The sequence below is a fragment of the Aythya ferina genome (assembly GCF_964211825.1).
Source record: "Aythya ferina genome assembly, chromosome: 7".
In the NCBI taxonomy this organism is placed as follows: Eukaryota; Metazoa; Chordata; class Aves; order Anseriformes; family Anatidae; genus Aythya; species Aythya ferina.
The window spans coordinates 2661254-2682370 of NC_140302.1; the positions used below are offsets into that span (position 1 = coordinate 2661254).

At 43.4% G+C, this 21117-nt stretch overlaps 1 protein-coding gene across 2 annotated transcripts in view; it reads left to right on the forward strand.

Annotated features, from left to right (window-relative positions):
* Nucleotides 1–21117, forward strand: part of ARID5B (AT-rich interaction domain 5B) — a 110280-nt gene that overhangs the window by 80544 nt on the left and 8619 nt on the right. For both annotated transcript variants that reach the window (XM_084524865.1, XM_084524866.1), the window contains 3 exons: nt 818–870; nt 8508–8605; nt 20050–20248. In XM_084524865.1, coding sequence (XP_084380991.1) covers nt 818–870; nt 8508–8605; nt 20050–20248 — 350 coding nt within the window. The remainder of the gene's footprint in view (nt 1–817; nt 871–8507; nt 8606–20049; nt 20249–21117) is intronic.

Here is a 21117-nt window from a genome sequence, read left to right on the forward strand (position 1 = left end):
GTGTCTGTTGGGAGTCACTGCTTGTTGGCGGAACAGTGTGTAGATTTTTCATAAAGCTGAGGCATCACATTTTCTTCTCTCAGATAAAATAAAATAAAAAATAAAAACCAGCGTGAAAAGCACGTGAGAGGGGAGGAATTATGCAGGAAGCAACAAGCATCTTCCAACATGCCTTTTGAAGGAGTTGCCTCTGTTCCTTCCACCCCACAGCCATGGGCACGGCACGACCACCCATACCATAATTATTATGGCAATTTGCATTTGGGCTCCCCCAGGTTCATTTCCACATGATCCGTTAGAAAACAGCTTATTGATTCTGGAGGCCATTATCTGAGCTGCAGTAAATATTGGATATTGTTGTTTAATCAATAGGCTTTCTCTGGGAGCCGGTGTGTGGCTCATGCTTGCTTGCTAATGAAATCAGTATTAAACAAATAATTAAAAGCAACATTCTTCCCAATGAGTAATTTTTATTATCAAAGTTATGGAAACATGCTATAGTCTCATTATACTGTGCTTCTTATCAGCAAAGTCAAATGAGCCCATTACCTTTGTCTCAGTGTGTTTTTCCAGTCCTGTTAAGGAATCTAAGTGTGTTCTCTTATATGTAATTAAAAAAATATACATAGTATGGGCTAATATTTACTTTTCAGATTATGTAAATATCTCTTTGGAAAATGTTTTACAGGAGCTTTTTCAGGGGCTGTGAGCTTTCTTTTTTTTTCTGCTTTTTTAAAAAGAACTGTTTAATTTACATTTCTTTGAAATATGTTGGTTAATGCAATGCTTATCTAAATACTTATTGTCCCTCTAACAGTTAACCTTTGGACTATGTTTCAAGCTGCTCAAAAACTGGGAGGATATGAAACAGTAAGTGTTTAAGTAACTTAAATGAAATAATTGTGCAATCTGACTTTTCCCTGTTAGAAAAAAAAAAAAAAAAAGTTAAAGCAAACAATCATTTGCTGCATTTTAGGCTAGCTGTACACATTGTGGGTTTATTGGACCGTTTTTGGAAACAGTCCCAATTAGTTCCAGGTTTGGCAAAATTGTAAACTTGTCGTAAAAGCTACAAGTGGAAAACATATGTAACTCTTCCCTGTCAAGGAAATTAGTTGGGTCTGTAATTTTTTCCCATGTTGAGAAAGGGCTATTATTGTACAACAAGCCAAGATTGCATAAAAGAAATTTCACTTGGCAACATCCCTGACATCTGTTCATGTCTAATATGGGAAATGTATTAAAGGCTTTCAAAAGTAATCAGCATTGTCCATTAAGGAATAGTATGCTGCAGTATCTTCTCTTATTCCAAGTGTAAAAGATCTTTATTAGACAAGGGTCAGTACCACATAAACAGGAAGTTATCAAAGTAATTCAGAAAAGTCTCTGACACTTTTTATCAGCTAACCATATCTGACAAGAGCAGTTTATTTTTAGCTCACAGGAAAATTTGAAGGCCATGGATTTTACAGCATGTATTTTGAACCAATAAAATATTAGAGCAACAAACTTAGATTAAAATCTTGAAATGAGAAGAAAGAGCTGCATTAATATGGCACATAGAGATGACATCTGTAATAAAAACCAATTGACATAGGAAGATGTCGTCATTGGAAATATTTTCTTTGCACACAATGATCAGATTAAGTTGTTCAGTTCCTGCCGCAGTTGGATGAAAGAAATTATTTTTGCTTTGTTTACGAAGTAATCTGGGACATATCTGTGCTGTAGAGAACTGACAAGAAGAAATGCACTATCAAGAGACTGAAAGTTACTTGAACCAAAATACAAAACTCACCGTTTTCCTTCCATACAATAAAGCATATTGTTCTACAAATTAACAGCCCGGGTTTATTAGCATGGGTGTGGTTGGGATTTTGTGAAACATGGAATCTGACGTTCTCAACAAAAATGTATGCTTGATTTGGCTTCTGTTATTTCTGTATCTTTCATTAATCAGCACATACCATGCTTATGTACAGGAGTGTGCGTAGGTGTGCTCAGGGGTATATATGCATGATTGCTAGCATAGCTATATTGTTACAGAAACTGTGAGCCAACAATAATTGCTGTGAGTGGCAAAGTACAGCGAAAACGAGGGCTAAATCTTGATCTTGATCCAGAGCACAAAGAGAAGGCCAGGAAGAAAGCTGAGAGGAGAGCGAGGTGTTCAGAGTGCTCAGGGAGGCAGCAATGTTCCAGACCTACTTGAAGGGACTGAGGCTAGGAGCAGGGGTGCCGAAATGGTGGCTTGCTGGCTAGAACTGAGCTTTAGTGCCAGAATGAGAGAAAGCAGGAGGATTTAGAGGCGGTGAAGAAGGTGAACCCCTGTGCCTGGAGGAGCAGGAATAGGAGAGTGACTTTGTGAACAAGAGGCCGGAGAGCCAGGACTACCAAGAGCAGCAGACACTGAGAGGCAACGTGAGGATCAGAGGGAAAGGAGCACACACGTGAGAGTGTCATACAGAGTAGCATCAGTCCTTCCTTGTGTCAGAGCTCCTGTCCTTTTCTCAGCGACAGATGTTCCTTGCTGGTTAGGGACGCTTGCCTCGTTCGATGAAAATGGCAATAATAGTTCAAGCTGCCTGACATACCTGGGAGCCCACCTTTGATTTGGGAATGTCTCTGGCTGAAGCGATGGGCCTGATCCTGTTTTTCGGATGTGAGTGGCTTCTGTGCTCTCTCCACAGAAGACCTGAAGTAGGGAGGAGCATGTTGATGTGATTTGGGTTGTACATGGAGCGAATGTGAGGCTGCCTGACCTCATCCTCTGCTTTGAGCAGCCTTATCCTCAGTATAGATCTGCCTTTGCCTCATATTCCCTGAATGTTAAGCCAATAGCTGTTGCAATACTTTGACCTGTGCACACCCAGTTTTTTAAATTATTTTATAACCAGGTTATATCCGTTAAGTTTGCCTAACTGTGTTTGTCTGTACATATTTTATTATGGTGAACATTGGTGAGAGGCTTTTGTGTTTGATTTGGGTTTCATTTTTCAGCAAGGCACAAGGTGACTGAGACGATGTGGACCTCAGTCTTAATTCCAGAATCTCAGAGAGGTCTGCTTTGTCCTGTATTGAAATTTCAAGTGAGCGCTGTAATTCAGCAGTGATTAAATCGCACCATTCACACACCCAGTTGTGACTGTGACTCACACGCACTCTTGTTGATGAAAAGTCATGTGCAGAGCAAAGGCTTTCCCCAGTTTTAGGGTGGCAGGAGCCTACCCTCATCAGCACACATTCGTCTGTATGGACCCTGTCATCAGGCTTGGACGAGCCATTAATCGTTATAAGGGCTTCATCATCTTTAACTTGTTTTTAAAATTTCTTGTAGTTTATGCATTGAGATAGAAGCAGGCCTTTTCTCTTGGAAGTGTTGTGAAGAAAATAATACTTATATTTAATATGAATATTTAATATTCGGCTTCAGCGTGTGACAGCCATGTTCTGAACAGGCAGCAGATTAAAGATTGGTTAAAGAATTTAGAGTGGTCAGGGGACAATTATTTTATAGGCAAGTGTAGAAACTCCCCCAGTTAAGGCAGTTGCAATCTTTACATCCTTGTGTTTGACAAAACAATGCTTTTCAGCCCCTGCCCCTGCCAACAATACTTTTCAATTTCAGCCCCTGCCCTGTCCACCTTGTACATGTACAGAAGCCTTTATAGGACTTTAAAAACGAGAAACAAGCAAAGATTATGTACAGTGTTCTTCAGCTTCTGCTCAAATTCACAGAACAGTGCCTGTCCTCTGAGTCCAGTCCTATTTAAGGATCTAAATGTGAATGAAAACTGTCGGGGACTGGATTTGAAGGGCAGAGAACAACTTTCTTAACCATCTGTCTGTCTTTCCTTAATTGTCACGTACCAGGTACTGGAATGCATCCAGTGAGGTTTGGCAGAGCCTATTACCTGTACAGAACAGGATATTTAGTAGTGTCAAGTCATCATTGTGTGTCATGTTTTTATTTAAGGACTCTCCAGTTACGCTGCTTGTGAGAGTCATTTCTCATCTCTTATCTGTTTGATTACTAATTCTTAGTTGTTATCCATAACTGTGTAATGCCACACTCCCATGTAGTTCTTGTTGGATGCAGTACAGTCTTAATAAAAATAGGAACCCATACAAATTGGTCTAACTCCTTAACAGATGAAGCTGCCTATTTTGAATTGGTGGGATCACATTTCTCTTAAACGAAGATAGATGAAATAAGCATCTTTACTGCTAGTAATAGGAGAGTGCATTGGAAAGCACTCTGTATAGCAGACCTTCACAGTATGAATGATTTAAAATGTCCCCAAATCCTTGGATGAAATGTCACATTCCAGGGGGCTCAGCTGCAGTGACATTTAACAACCGTGGCCTGGAATTTTGTCAGTCACCTTAAGTCAAGTGAGTAAAAGATGCAGATGTTCATAGATGGGAAACTTCCAGGAATTATTTAAGAGCTGTCTTTGGCAAATCATGAAGTGGCATCTCTCCCTCTGAGCCAACACACGAGGAATGCCTTGGCATCATTGTAGAAGACTGTGTGGTGCTGTATGGACTCTACCTGCAGATGTCTTACAAAGATAAAGGGTAAAAAGAAAAACAGGTGGGGCTTAACCTTCACAGTGCAGCGGCTTAAGTTTCGCTGAAGGTCAGTAGGATCCCATTTAGCTGCTGCCTCCTGGAAGCAACAATAAAGTGCTTTGGTTTTTAGAAATTAATGATTGACGCATACAAAAGTTCTGTGTCTGGGCAGGCCTGCGGGAGCTGGGATCTCCGTGGAATGCAAAGCTACCTGTGTTTGTCTCATACAGAGCTAGTAGCCAGAGCTCGGTTCTGAAGAGCCTTATGTACATCACATACCATGACCAGAAAATCCCCCATTAGATTTACAGCAGGAAACAAGCAAGAAGCCTTTTCATGAGGAAGAGAGCTGGGAGCTGGGCTTGGCAGTGCAGAAGACCTTAAATTTCTCAAAGCAGAAGATGCCATTAAAAGCATTTGTATAAACAGTCCTCTACTTTAATAGATAACATCATTGTTTTTATTTGGTTGCTTTTGAGTACCCGTTACTGCCTAATACTATGCTTATAGGAACAAGATCAGAATCTGCTGTCAGGTCGCTGGGCAGAGCAGTCTCTCATTTAACTCTAAATTCTCTGGATAAATGCAGCACGGAGATTTTCAAAGCTCCTGGCTCCCAGTGGGCCCAGGTCTAGGACTGTGGACCTGCAGTCTGGAGCAAATTGTGGGAGAGGTCTGCAAACCCGAAGACCACTTTAAATCTAAAGCCAGCATCAGAATGGAAAGCTCTCAGAGATGAGACTGGCCTGTGCAATTGTCTTGATTAATTGGTGAGCCTGCACCTGTAGAAGTGTGCCAGGCACGTGAAGGGTGGTGGGTGTAGAGAAAAACAAATTGGAGAGTTAAAGCAGCTAAGGAGCTTTGTCCTCTGCATGTTGTCTACTACAGAAGGCCAACTGAAGTCAGGAAACTGAAGCTGAATTTACCAAAAGTGTGAAGTGAAAGTGCTTAGGAAGTACTTGTTACAGCTTTTGCAGCGTCTTAGCTGTCTTACTCCGCTGTAGCTCTATGCCCTTGAAAAAAAAATGACACCTCTGAATGTTTACAGGAAATTCCCTGCTCAGCCAGCTAAAACATTTGAACATTTTTGCACCTTCTGTTACCTGCCGTTCTGCTTCTCACGGGCCCCAGCCGTGGGCATGTTACTTACCAGGATCACACCTGAGCCCATCCCGAGTGGAAGATCCCTGTGCACCAAGCACAAAGCAGCCAAGGCAGGTGTCTTGGTACAAACAATAACCATAAGCAAAGCATTGCCAAGCGGTGCCCTTTCCTGGCTCCTTGAGAAGTCCATGGTCACTGAAGGTGGCTGGGAGTGACTTCAGCGAGGACAGAAAGCAGTCCTTAATTTGGATGTTGCCAGCATGAGCATCCAGCGTAACAGTGCTGCCCTACGTGACAATTGGGAGGTTTCCACAGTGCAGTGTTTTGCTCAGATTGTTTAAGGCTGTAATTTATCACTTACGTTAGTCCTTTGAAGTTTATTAAGCATAAAACCTAAACTTTCCAGAGCAGGGGAAAACTCAACCCTAGGCTTTGTTAGAATAACAATTGTTTCAGGGAATGTCAACTTGAAACGTGGGAGGGCACAACTGCTAATTGCCAGGGAGTTCTGATCCACTGCAGAGGTAGAATTGGATAAAGCTGGGCAAATATTTATGTAAATACTGTTATTCCAAACAGCCTAGAGGAGATAGACACCGAAAAAGGTCCAGTGATTTCAGAGGGATTCCCCTTTCACCTTCAAGATGGGTGTGTTTAGTGTTGTTCCAGCTTGAGCATTGACTCTGGGTTCAGCTCACAGTTGACAAGACTTGGGCTCTAAGGTTACCACGCTCCTTTTGAAAATGTCTGCTGTGCTTCTTAGTACCATGGGTGCATTTAAAAAGGGGGCTCGCAGTAGTCCTCTTGTGGACGAATCCTTTGCTTGAATTTATATCTTCTGCACAGCATCACTGTACCCAGCCACAGGTGAGTCCTGGACAAAGCTTTGCCAGCCAGCCAGGCTGTGCTTACCAGGGGTCAGAGCACAGCCCCAGCTTGGCTTTGAGCATCTTTGTTCCTTTAGCTTGTGAGGCTGCCAGATTGCATTTAATAGAAAGCCCCTTGCAACAGTCCACAGAGGATCCGTGATTTTGAGGAACTAGGAAGAGGTGAGGGCTTCCTGGCCATGCCTTGTCCCTCTGCCTGTCCCAAGGAGCCGTGACAAAGGTGTGGGAGGCAGGACCAGAGCTAGCTTTCCATCCAGGCATTCCTCCACAGCAGGGGGCTTGGTCCAATGCTTTTTTGACCTTTCAGGTTGCAGAAGGAGCATCCGTTCATATTCCCAGGAGGCAGTGTTCCTTATGGCTCATTAGGACTCCAGTTCTTCCACCCCTGTAGGAAAAGCAACAGACCAAAGTGTGGGTAGCCTGGGGAAGAGGCAGCGTAAGAACTTAAGGGAGAGAACTGAGACTTCAAGTGAGCCTTTTCCTCAGATGAGTGTTTAGCTTTTATTTAAATAATTAATTTGTGGAGAGTTTAGCCTTGAATCGCAGTCTTTCTCTTGCACCCATGTTCTTTGGGTTTGTTACAGAAGACAGAAGATGAAACAGTTGAATACAGTCAGCCCATTTTGCCTTGAATGAGCTTTAAGATAAAATACTCCCTTTCTTCCAACTATTTAGAAGTCCAAAAAAAGGTACTAGTAGTGAGTTGGAGGAGGTGCTGATGTTTTCCAAGGAAATCTGTGCAAACAACGAGCTTGGAATTGTAACGTTATCAAGTGTTAAGTCTCCAGCCATCCTTTTGGCTTCAGAGAATGATTTCTGCAAAGCAAGGATGTTCCTTTTTTATAGAGCAAAACAGAAACACCTCTTGCCCAGTACTGTTTAATGACGGTAGCTATCTCCCCTTGTTTAGATTAAAATTACAGGCCTCAGATTGCAAGTTGTAATATTTGTTTTCTTCTGATTGCTGCCTTTAGCTCCTCAGTAAACGCCATTGACTGCTCTGTGGGTAACTCCAAAGAAGCCTCCGGGGCTGAATATATTAAAATCCACAGCATTCCACAGAAAATTACAAAATTCTCCCCAAATTGCCCCCACAATTTTCCACTGGCCTTCTTTATGAGCTGCAGGCAAAGGAGGGTGATCTGTTGTGCTTGTCCTATTCCTGTTTTTCTTCCTGTTTTAAATATAGCGGAATATATAAAATAATGAAGTGGTATTCAGAAACAATTCTTTTGCCAGGTCTTCCATCTGTTATTCTGTATAATCCTAATTTCTGTACAAAAAAACAGAGCCGTGGTATGCAACTCAATATGTTACAAGATGTTTATTTTCATCAGCGTGGTCCAATAAAGTACATAGCTCAAATATTAACATTGGAGTATGTTAAGATTTCATTACTATTTGATCTATATATTTTACTGACATAAATGGATAAAAATAAACAGCTTGTAACATATAGAGTTACAGACTATGCTTTTATGGATTTATAGAATTCTGTGGTGGATTTGGGTTTTGCAGCAGATTTATTTTCTCTAATTTAGTTAAAATAACTACGTAATCATTATTTGTGCTGAGTATGGTTCTAGCTTCATTTTCATAATTCACCGTGGGATTTGTCTGCAAAACTTCTGATGGTTAATGACCCTGTATTGATTGAGATTCTCTTTTGTGAGACCGGATTGCTTGTGACTTGATAATGAATCAGTCAGATCACTCCATTTTAGAGAGAGAGAAAATAGGCATAGTGTTAACTTACAAAAAAAAAAAAAAAAAAAGACGACACCCAAAGCTCTGCGCGCTCTATATATTCTGTAGGGGCTTTTATAGTGCTTGTAGTACATGCTGTTCTGGAAGTGTCACACATGCATTTGTTGTTGTGAACTCAAACGCTGTAGAATCTGTAAAGATGCAAGATTAAATTTTCCATTGCCATTTTTACAGATAACAGCCCGTCGACAATGGAAACATATTTATGATGAATTAGGTGGTAACCCTGGAAGCACAAGTGCTGCTACATGTACTCGCAGACATTATGAAAGGTAAGATAACAAATCTGAAATGCTTGTTTAATAATGAAAAAATTAATTTGGAGAGCCTTCAAAGCCTTTTATAAAGAATTAGAGAAAGAGAGAGAGAGAGAGAGAGGATTCTTAAAGATATAGTAAATATTCCCCCAACAGTTTAGTCAGATAATCCATTGTAATTTAAACCAGAGTGTGTGTCTTCGGTGACTAAACAAATAAAACAAGAATCTGATTTTTCTTTGGTACATATCTTAATTTTTACAACAGTTTTCTCAGTAAAGAAGCCAAAAAATAGAGCAAAGCATACTCAAGGAAAAATGAGGAATGACAGCTAATTGATGCAAACACTTGTCTTTTGTCGTTTTTTAGGAATACCAATTAAGCAAATTGTGGTTGTGATCAAAATAACGGGGCGGCCCACAATGCAGGGTGCTGTTAGTGTTGTAGGTCATGCAGAGCATTGCATTCCTCTTCTTCACTGCATTCCTTCCCTCCTCCCTGCCTGCAAGCTGCTGCCAAGCACTCTTTCTCTGCAGCCATTGTTGCTGGTCAGAACTGTTGATTTCTTATTCTTCGCATGTAGATAATAACTTCCAGGGCTTGTGAAGCCAACACACAGTGAATAAAATACTGGAGCTGGAATGTTGTTTTGGTTTGCTTTGGTTTTTAGAAACAACTCTCTTTTTTTCTCTCTCTCTTTTTTTTTTTTTTTTTTTTTTTTTTTGTAAGACAAGCAAATGTTAATATAAGCTCTGCAATTTCAGGCTCAGATAAGGAAAGTCCAATTTCTTGTTTCTGGGCATAAGCAAGTTACTGTACTGAGCTCGGGAAGAGGTTGTACTTGCCTGTGCAGAAGGTGGCACAGCAGAGCTGTGCGCGTTGGGCAGTTTTTTACCCTCTTTTTGTGCCTTACATGTTGGCCACTCCGAGGGAGACACTGCCCTCGTTGTGGAGAGGAGGTTAACAACCCTCATTTACAGGAGGCATCTCCACCACAAGGGCTTGGGTGAACGAAGAAATTGCATCGAACGCACCAAAACAGTTAGAGTTAGAAGCTTTTCAGAGACCGAGCCAAGCAGCAGAGCAAATTGTGCACGTTGCTGTACACGTCAGACGGGGTTTTCCCTGCCGTTGCATCGCTGACAAATGGTACAGATTGCTGTAATTGACTCATCAGATTGTGGGTATTCGGCTCTTCCCCTCCGTTATTACAGCCCCGGTAGGCTCAAGGCTTTCTCCTGCACCCAAGCCAGCTGATTGGTTTGAAGCTGGTAGTCTGGGTCTTCCCTCGCCAGACGTGCTGTGCAAAATCCTGTTTACTTCTCAGAGGAGACCCAGGCACAGGCGAGAGTTGGGGCTCTGCGGGTTTGGGTCGCGACTCGGGCTCTGTGATGAAATCCGAGATTCACTGAGAGAGCAACTCTCTTGTAGCGGTGGAAAACTAAATGAGCCGTTCACAAATACTCCATGAACCCTTCTCTCTTTCTTCTGCTTTCATGCTAGTGGTTTATTATTTTACATGCGAAACCCTGGAATTGCATTCTTCTTTGATGCACAGAGACTCCTCCATGTGACTTGGTTACTTAGGGCTGTACTACAAAGTCCATTACACTCACTGGAAAAGCTCAGCAGACTCACCATGCCTTGAGAATTCAGCAGTCTTTCCCAGCGACCCAAAACCAATTCTGCTTGCTCCAAGCCAGTCTGAGGGAGGACACAACTATAGTCCAACTACAGTTGATGGTTAGAATGGGTCTTAAGACACCAAAGAGCTCAAATGTGAGCCATTGGGTTCCAGAGCCACTGTGTAATTCTGGGTTCGGTCTGATACAAGGCAGGACCTATTTTTCAGGTCTTTCTGGCAGGCTGTCAGAAGACGGCGTTTGGAGAAAAAGTCTTGTGGGATTTTTTACATCAGCCCTGAGCTAACCTAAAATATGCTTTACCAAATCTGGTCTGAAAAACGAAAACACGTATAGAAAGAAAAAACTCGGTGACTGGTCCAATTTCTAGATTTCTAGCGTTAGACAGTTTTTTCCACCATGGGAAAGCTGTATTAAGCCTCAGACTTGGAAAAAAGTAAATTAAATTGTCATGGTTTGTTTCAGCTGGTAATTCTAACTACAGCACCTGTAAATGTAATGTTCATTTATAGCCGAAGTGCTCAGATGACATTTAATCTAAAACTAGAACTGCAGCACAGGAATACACATTCATGATTCAGGACACACGTACATTTTCTAACTTGAAGGTGAGCTGTAAAGCTAAACTGGAAATTGAATTAAGCTGGGAAGTAAATGCTGAATAAACCTCATGGTTTTTCCTTTCTGAATCCCACGGGCCTTTCCTTGCTTACCGGAGGCAGAACACGAGGTTCCCTGGCGTCACCGGTACCGCTGCTGTTTGGCTTAGCCTTGCCATTTGTCTCTACAACTAGCTGTCAGGGGCAGCCGTGTTGAGATAACTAGCTTCTTTCCAACACGACGGAGAAGCTACCAGCTGTTGACACTGGCTCGAGCACACCACGGCTGTTTGGCTGGCACGACCTTTCAGTGACATCGTTAGGGTGCTGCGGAGCGAAATGGCACGTGCCCTCTGCCGCTCTGAACTTCTAAAAAGGCAGGATATGGCTGCAACCCCCCGGTACCAAGGTGGCAAACACTAAAGCAGAGCCAGAAGCAGAGGAGGCAGGGCACGGCCAGATCTGTAGGGGCTGCTCTGCTCCCCCTCCAGCACCCAGGCGGGCAGGAGAGGCTGGGTGCTGCAGGTGGGCAGAGCGCCGGGGTCAGCGAGGCAACGACTTTGTTTCTCTCCTGAAGGGGAAAGGAAGATTTTGTGTGCGCTGTCAGCTGATTCATCTCATGAAGTACAGTTTGGGTTTCCAGTAAGTGGTTTCATTTTAAAACAAGGCGAGGTTGCCAGTTTTTCAGTAAGTGTTGTTTGTGTATTAGTTAGACAACTTTTGTTTTATTAATGAGTATAATAATGAAAGTGCAGGTTGCTGAGTGGAGGCAATGGGTGTTTTTATTTAAAGCATAGCAGGAATCACATAGTGCCAATGAATGCGTTATTGTCACTGTAGGCATGGCTGGTCTGAACCTGCCTCCGATTGGGTTATTTCACATAGGCCCAAGCACTTCATAAAAATGTCTTTGTCAGCCTAGTTTCCCTTCCAAACCTATTCATCTCTGTCAGTTTTTAATATTAGTACCAGGCTCTTGGCTATAGTCCATTAGTACTGTACTTAATTGCTCGTGTTACAGATGATTACCAATATAAAAAGCATTAATGTTTCCCCATCGCGGGGCTGTTGCTCTCTACATGATTCAGAGCGTACGGAGCTTGTGCGTTGTTGTTGTTTTGGTCGTTAACTTTCTTTGTTTGTGCTCCTCTCCGTGCAGTCACCTTGCCCAGTCGTGCTGCCGTGGGGCGTGAGCGGCCGTGTTGGCTGGTTCGGGCCGAGCCTTTCCTGGGAAGCAGCGAGGTCCTTGTCAGTGCCCCGCATCTCGGGGTTGTCAGGAAACCCTCAGAAACGGCTCCTTTTCTGCGAAGCACCCTTCTCCCCGCCGCCTTCCCCTAATAATGCAGATGTGGTTTTCACATGCAGGGGTTGAGGTTTCTTTCGCTTTTACACAGAACACATGATCAGCAGCTTTACTTACCCTGCGTAAACGATAGGCTGTGTTTCTGCGATGCTGGTGACGTTGGCGTTAGGGATTTTTCATAAATATCACACCTCTACCCCCCAAAAAAAAAACCAACAACAACAACAAAAATCCACCACCAACTTCCTATTTCGCAAGGTGTAAGAAGTTCCAAATAAAGCTCACTGAACAAAACAAAAATGTGAGCAGTGGCCTGCTGGGGCCTTTTCTGCCTCAAAGCCTGGCCGCGGTTCATCTCTGCTTCCTCCGAAGCAAGCCCCGCTCGCTCGGCAGCCCCAGGCGACCCGGCTGGGGCTGGGGATACGGGGTGTGCTGCGGCGTGTGGTGCTGCCCCACAGCCACCCGGCGGGCAGATGTGTCGCCCTGGAAGGGGCCATGTGCTCCCAGGATATGGAAGCGAGCAGGTAGGGTGTCTTGTGCAGCTCAGAGCCCCTTCTGCCATCTTTCTGTTGTAAGCGCTCACATAAATATTACACGTTATCAGAAACACAAGGCAGGTCAAAGTCAGTCCCTGACACGGTTTCCTTGTAACAACCGTAAAGCTTCTCTACCCTAAGGATATTGTGAAGTAATTCAATATGCAGGAGAGTCCTGCGTTCCACACAAATGCTGCTTGGTTTTGTTAAAGTGTTTGGATAACTTCGGTGGAGTATAAGCATTTTGGTGGGGTGCTGTAGGAAATAGCAGCCAGCCTTTTAGAGGGGAGAAAAAACAAGATTCTGTTATAACATATACATGCAAATGCGTATGGTTGTCTTTTAATACACATTATAATTAATAGAAGGTTTTGGTTTACAATGTTAACTGTGAAAACATCCTCAGGCAAAAATTAATCAAGTGTTATGTCATCCTGTAAACTACAGCTAGCTCTTTGTTTGTCCCAAAAAATTTTGCCAACCAGTAGTTTTTTCATGTCATACTAACTTGATTGTTTTATTTTTGTCTTCACCCCACTTTCCTCCCACCCCCCCACTTCAGCTAGTCACAGACTCCCAGAAAACTTTGCAAGTTTCAAATTGTCTCAATAGTTTTCCATCAAGCATGAATTTAAGCCTGAAGATAGATGAGGTGTCTGTCCTCTTTTCCTTCTTTTCCTTTTCCTTTTTTTTTTTTTTTTGATAAATAACAAGAGGTTTCTACTTATGATTTTCTGCCCTCGGGGCTTTATCATTAAGATTAAATAACTGTACTCTCAAGCATACCACTGAACAAACATCTTTTCAATTATGTGAGTAACAGATGCTGTAACAAAGGAACTATTGAAAATTCAGAAAGCTTCCCCCCTCCCCAAAATTTAAAAAGTATCAGATGACAGAGGAATGTAATTGTTTACCATTAAAACAGATCCTTAACTGTCCATTCGAAACATCTGAGAGCACGCTGGTTTTTTTAGAATTTGGTCAGGACTGGGTTTACAGCCCAGGAGACTTACTGGGCCAGCACTGGAGTCACTGGGTGAGCACGCTGGGCGACCCGGCGTTCCCTTCCAGTGACCGCACACCGATGGGCTCTCTCCCGTGTCAAAATTGTTTCCCAATCTTCTTTCCACCCAGGACTTTTGTCCCGGCAGGACTGGGGCATGCAGTGTGCTACCCAGGGCCCCGGGGTGGGTGCTGTGCAATGGGAGATGTGCTGCTCTCCTCTGCAGGAGCAGCACCAGGGCTGAGGAGTAAATTGTCCCCTCTCACATCCCTCAAGTCTGCTGGGAATCTCCGCCTTGTATTTTACTGCAGGGCTTCGCTAACATGGCAGGGGCTGCAGTGGTTAGCCCAGCTTTGTGCAGTGGAGATGTGGCTCTGAGCTCCCAGGCCAGGTCAGCAGGATTTCCCTCGGGGAGACCTGCACCCTGCCAGCAGTGCAAAATGACATCTGTAAGCTTGTCTTGAGCACAGGGCTGGGTGTTGCACAGTCTGTGCAGACCATTTTGCACTATTGGGCAAAATGCATGACTGCCTGTAGATGGAAGATGGTGACTGTGGCTAAAACAGAGGCTTGTCGTGATTTTGGTAGGTGACTTGGGGAAGCTTCTTGGTCCCCATCACCCTTGCTTTGAATCTTTCCCATGCAGTAAATCTGGGATGGTTGTTCATTTCCCCCTGCTGAGCCATAAGATGGAGAGTGTCTGAGCTTCCATCACCTGGCTGTGCAGCTAGATCAACAGCTGTGTTTGTAATGTCACTAATTTCCAGTTTACTTAAAACAAAGTGTCTTTGAATTCTCTTACAGCAATGCAGTTCCCACCTTTCAGCAGCGAGCCATTCTCATTACCCACCAGCACTCCCAGTGGGCTGTGAGGAAAGTTGTTGATGAAAGGATGAAAGAGCCATTTCTTTAAGGAAGGAAAGTTCTTTGGGAACAAAATTGAACTCAGACATATTTTGCCTTTGCTGATAAAATACATGCCAGTTTTGTACTTCAGACAAATGCAAATAATCCTATTGCTATTATATTCTGCACAAAAGCATGCAAGGCGTGCTTTCGTAACCCTGGATTGTACAATGCAGCACGGGGAAATCAGGCTGGAGGAACACACTGCTTGATTTCCTCATTGTGTTTTATATTCCCAGTTCAGAAAATAGGCTGAGATCTTAGAGCTTGGGTTATTCCCCCCCCCTCTTCTCTGCGGGGAATTGGTCGCTGGTGCCCAGGAGAGCTGCCTGACGCCCCCGTCCATGCCCACCAGCTGATTGCTGTTGAAGGTGACTTGTTTCTTATGCTTGCACCGACAGCATTGCCCCAAGATTTGTCCCTTTTAAAGAGCATCGCTGCAAAAAAGATAAGCCTTCTCTCGGGATCAGAGCTAGGGCATTCCTGCTGGTCCCTTCAAACAACTGAATATTTTGCCACCAAGTTTTTAGGGAGAGAGAATGGGGCTTTTGCAACTGAGGTTACTAATTGGGGCCACCCTGCTTCGGGGGCAGTGTGGGGCTCTCCCTGGAGCCACCTCGGCTCGGTGGCCCCTTGTCCAGGGCTGTTTTCAGACCCCCAGCTGCCGGCAGCTCTGCCCCACTGCTCTCGAGGACCTGACAGACGGTTCCCGATCGAACTGGGCCGGCTCCAGCAATGCCTTCAGAGGAAGGAAGGAAGAAGCAAGACCCGCAGTGGCATAACGTGCCCAGGAGGGAGGTGTTTTCTGAACTCCTACCAGCAAGGTGATTTGTTGCCTGGCCCTTCTGAGTGTTCCTGAAACTCTAAGCATTTAGTGTTCTCATCGTTTGCATTAGCATCTAATCCCTGCGTAATCTCGCTAATCCCTTGGCCCCGCGATACCCACTGGCAGTGAGTTCCACGGGTTAACTGGTGGCTGTATTCATTTGGTGGAGCAGATTTAAGTCTTTTTCCATTCCCATTGCAAACAGCTTCCTTAACCTTCTTGCCAAGAATGGAAACGGGGCAGCGTCTCCCGAGTAATGGGCTTTGGTATTTTACGTCCTTCCAAGATTATTCTTGTGGCTGAGAGGCTCCCTTGCGCACTGTTTTGTGTTGGGCTTGGAGCCCTTGAGAAAGCAAGATGATGTCAATGGGAGACATGCTGGAATATTTTATTCTGCCAGAAAGCAAGCAAAAATAACCACTGAAACAAACAGTATAAAAATACTGGAGGGGTTGTGCTGAACTGCCTCCTGCCCTCCTTCCCCCTGAGCAGCCCATGGAGAGAGTGCTGTGTCCTGGGCATATGGTTCCTCCCTGGCCCGAGCGCCCCGCAATATCCACACGCAGTGGGGAGAATTAGAGAGGAAACTGGCAGCCTTAACATTTAATTTCCTTCCTCTTTCTGGGTTGGTCAGATCCTTTGCATTATTGTAACTACTTTTTTTTTTTGTCATGTCTATAAATAGATGTGCTCTCATGTGTCCTGTGAAGCAGAGTTGGGCCAAAAAAGTCATTCGTTCTGCATAATCAATACATGAAAATGCAGTGCTTACTGGCTCAGATTAGACTTTGTATTGTTATTTCTATAGCTGGGAAAAAAATGTTGACTAATAAGGATTAAGGGCTTTTTTTTTTTTTTTCTTTTTATGAAATGCTAATGATGAAGACATGTTTGATATACTGTGAAATACATTTCTCTAATGTGAAGTTTCTGCTTTTTGTTGGGAAAGAGATTCAGTCCCTGGAGGATTTTAGAATTTGTAAATATAAAATTATCTGCTTCAGTGTTTTTTAAAAAAAGGTTGGCAGAAAGCCAGATTACTTACATTACTGTAATAGATTTGCTGACCTCTGACATCTGCTGCAGAGAAGTACATTGAATTTTTCATAATATCAGATGATGCAGATCTAAAAACTGAGTACACTCTGCACCATTATTTAATTCAGGACTTAGTAAAGCAAAATCTTTTTTTGAGTAGCAGTTTATACGTGATTAAACTTAATATTGCCGATTGTAATAAATCAGGATTAGTATAGTACTGATTTGTTAATCTAACTTGTATTGATTTTAAGTTGTCTTTATTTAAAAAAAAAAAAAAAAAAAAGGACTCGCTTTTCACAGTGACTGAATTTAATAAGAAGCTCTGTGATAGCAAAGACTCCCCTACTGTTTCTGCTCTTGGCTGGAAAATGTTATTCTTGTATTATTCCAGGAAAAAAAAAAAAAACCTCATGCTGCTAAAAATCTGCTGCCTGTGGAAAGATTTTTTAATACACTAGTGCTTACATATTCTATTTATGTTAATTGACTTATAAATAATACATTTTATTAATCTTAATATTGGAATCTTGATCATGATAAAGACCCTTTTATTTGGTCTCCTCGCAGGCTTTACAAGTAAATATTCCTCAGCCCACAAAATACTGCACACCCCCCCCCTTTTCCTTCCTCACGGGCACTTTGATGCCCCCCGGGAGGCGGCTGAGGGCGTTGTGCCGAGCGGGGCACGTCCGAGGCGCCGGGGCACACGGCGGTGAGCGCCGCCTCTGCCCTTCCTTGCGCAGATTGATTAAATCTTACCTGCGCTGCACATATTTGACAAAACCCCTGTGTTCGTTTCAGACATGTCACATTCTGCTAAACTATTTGGATAATAGCGAATCGCATTCTTCCTGCGTTGGGCAATATTGACCTTAACTTGGCTGCGCAGCGAGCGGTAATGGCATGCGAGCCGGGGCCTTAACTGTTCCGAGAGCTGCGTTAGCTTTATTACCCTGGTGCTATAAAAACTTCTAATAATCAAATGATAAGATCATATCCTGTGGGTAATTGTGTTGTACCGTGACAGGATAACCGAAAAAACATTCAGTGAAAATCGTAACCAGCGGAAGTCTCGACGCGCAGCAGCAGTTGCTGGTGTGGTTGGCTTCGTGCACATCTTCTCGCCGGGATTCCCCCGCCGCCCCCAGCAGCCCCCCAAAACGGTCTCTGGCCTCGCTGGAAGCGAGGAGGGAGCCTCCTAGAACAAGCCATCCTTGTGTTTTGATTCAGTTTTACCTTAGTCATGCCTCCTTCCAGATACAAGAAACATTTAATTCCAGATTTCCTGCTGCTGGCTCCAGGCCTTTGACCGGCGATGTGAAATGTATTTTTACTGCTGTCGTACTGCCAACTGCTGAGCTCAGTGAAAAAGAGCTAAAATGAAAATGTTGTACTCCCACGTGAACCCTTCGGATCAGAAAAGGAAATTTCAGGCACGGTCGCTAATTAGCGCCGAAGCTAATGAGTCCTGGTGAGGTGCACCACAAGGAGGAGGAGCCGCCGTGCCGCGGCACCCCGTGAGGCGAGGCTGGGCAGGAGGCCCGCCAGCCGCCTGCTGCCCATCGCCATGGCCGTGGGGCTCGGCACACAGCCTCCCCATGGCAAGGGACACCAGGGGGCTGTGGGCCGTGGGCTGGGGGCCGTGGGCCGTGGGCCGTGGGCTGGGGGCCGTGGGCCATGGGCCATAGGCCGGGGTGGCCTCCTGGCCTGCTGACGGGACGCGGGCATTCGCAACGGGCAGTGGGTTCCCATGGAAACAAAACAGAGTCAAACAGTCCCCTCGCAGCGCGAGCAGGGATTGTCGTAAAACGTGCTTTTATTAAAAGAGGTTTTAAAGATTTCACACGTGGCAGGGCGACGTCGAGGTAGCCCGGTGTGAAACCCGGCCTCGCCTCCAGCGAGGTCCGGAGCGCTGTGTGCAGCGCGGGGAGGGATCCGGTGCTTTGACGAATATTTGTGCTCTGAGAGTGAAATTTAGCAGCCTCAAGTATGAACAAGATTATTTTTTTCTGATTCTGCTTAGTTATGCTTTTTATTATATAAACATTAACTGTAATATTACAGTGGGAAGCAGGTATTTGGCAACTACATATTATTTTGCTAAGTTTGCATAGAGGGAGCAGTTTCCAGTTTTAGCAGCTGTAACATGTTTAAACTCAGTTTGTAATGGGATCTGAAGATGAATATTCCCTGTGGGCTCTGCTTAGCTTCATTACTGGAGCCCTGCCAAATTCAGGGCTAGAAAGTATTATTCACGCCTCTTTGCACATACCATGTCAGAGCATGCTCAGTTAATGAATTTTGTTTCTAATATAGCATAAATTAGGTTTATATTTTAACATAATTTATGTTGTATTTTATTAAAATGTAAAATATTATGATCACGAGCAATCTAATTTCTTCTCTCTTAAGCCCAAACTGTGTTTGAACATCTAAGTATGTAAATCAAAATTGCATGCTTAGGAACTGATTCTAGGATAACAAACGAATATCTGAACCAAAGAGGTTTCTGCCTTGGAGTCTTAGATTAAAGATAATTACGGATTCCTGGTATTTGAACAGATTTATGTTGTTTATAAGCAAAGTACATTTTCTTCATAGAGTCAACTTGTCTTTTTTTTTTTAAACAAATTATGTTTGCTGTATTAAAGTTCATATTTTTAAAGTCTCAGTCTTGTATTAATCCCACAGTGAGTCATTAATCATACCAAATGCATTATAAAAACTTTAATCACTGAAGTTGAAACTGAGATTGTAATGCAATCCATCCCTTTTAATTATATCAGTTATTTTTCCTTTCAGATCAAGAATTGCAAAGGGAAAACAGATAGATTAAAACTCAAAGTGTTTGATGCTTTTGGGGGAGGATATTTTTTCTGTTTGTGTTTCTTTCTTTTTTAAAGCGATTTGGTATGCTTTGTGGAAGCAAGTTCCATGGCTCAAAATTCCTTCACTTTTAACTCTTCTCCTCCGTCGTTCTTTCCTGTAAAAGACGAGACTCGTGTGATAAGGCAGGGGCCACGGTGACTGTCACTTTGCGGGTGTGTTTGGAAGGGTCCGGGTGGGCTGGTGCTGAGCACGCTGTGCCTGCCGTTGCAGGTTCTGCACTCTGATGTTTTCTACCCAGTTTCTGGCATTTACCCTTGCACTCAGGGGAACCTCCAGCCTGGGAACTGTGTAGCTGTTATCAGGTTGGCTCCGGCTTTGGAGGTGTTTTCCTGGGGTTTGCTGCATGCTTTTAAGGGTAGGGAGAAGAAATAAAAGCAAATGGTTGCTTTTTTTTTTTTTTTTCTTTTTTTTTTAATCAGTCTGAAACATAGTGGCTCATATCATCATCTTTACAAATTGGTGTAGCCGCATAAACCACTGCAGCCTTACTGACAACTGAGACACACCAACTCCATGGAATTTACGCCACATGATAATCTTGCCAAATAAATTGATTTATCATACTTGGATTTGTAGATGTAGAGTTTACAGTGTTGCTTTTATGCCATGGAAGAAAATAGATTTATTAAGTAAACTGCTCGTAGTAGATACATTTTGTTCTTTGCTAGAATGGCAAAACCTGATCAATTATTTGTTCCTTAATCCCCTAGATTAATCCTGCCGTATGAAAGATTTATTAAAGGAGAGGAAGATAAGCCACTGCCTCCAGTGAAACCTCGAAAACAGGATAACAGTTCCCAGGAGGGTGAAGTGAAAACAAAAGTGTCTGGAACAAAACGCATCAAAAATGAAAACCAAAAGAGCAAGAAAGAAAAAGATAATGCACAGAAACCCCAAGATGCATCTGAGGTTGGTTGCTTTCCCGCTTTTCAACTTTTCAATTAAAAATGTGCAGCATTAATCACTCAAAATACAATGATAAAATACGTAATCTAAACTGCAGGATTCCAACCAGTTGGCCTTTGAGTTTGTTCAGCAATGGAAATTCGTTTTTTGTGGTACTGTTCGTGTTGTGATTTCGCTGGGCTCCAAACAGCCACCAGTTAGCTTCTTATTGCCTAAGAGCGATGGCAGAAGACCAAGCTGTGGATGTAACAAGTATCATTTCTGCTCATTGTATTATGCAGTGGTCACCACGAAAAGATCAGCAGCTGCCAAAAGGAAACCACACAACTACCACAGTTATTTCCTAATCTAAGTATAGGGTACAGGAACCCTAATACTGCTGATAATGCTGTGGTAACTGTTGGATACAGCTGGTTTTTCTAGTGGTAACCCCTGGATCAGTGTTTCCGTGCTTACAGATGTATGTACATGTCCACCAAAAGGATAACACTCCCCAGGATTTTTATTATGTTATACTGAATCTCACTTGAGACTCAAAGGTTGGATTTTGAGGGAAGCTTTAGCTGAGACCGATGGCTCTCTCACATACTGCAGCTGGTTTTCAGCTGAGATAGGTTCCTGTGCTGTCACCTGCTTCATTCACATGGGCAGGCCTCGGTTTCCAGATAGAGCCACATTGTGTGCACCCATAGGACAGCTCTCATAAAATAGTATTTGTGTTCACAGCCCATGATTAGATAGATCAGTGGGATTCACATTTGTCTGCAGGTAAGGGCAGTTTCATATTTTGTTCAGTGATATAAAACCAGTGGGTTTTTTTGCTGCCATGTTTCTTAAGCACTTCTTTTGCCCATCCGAGCCATTCTGTCCTG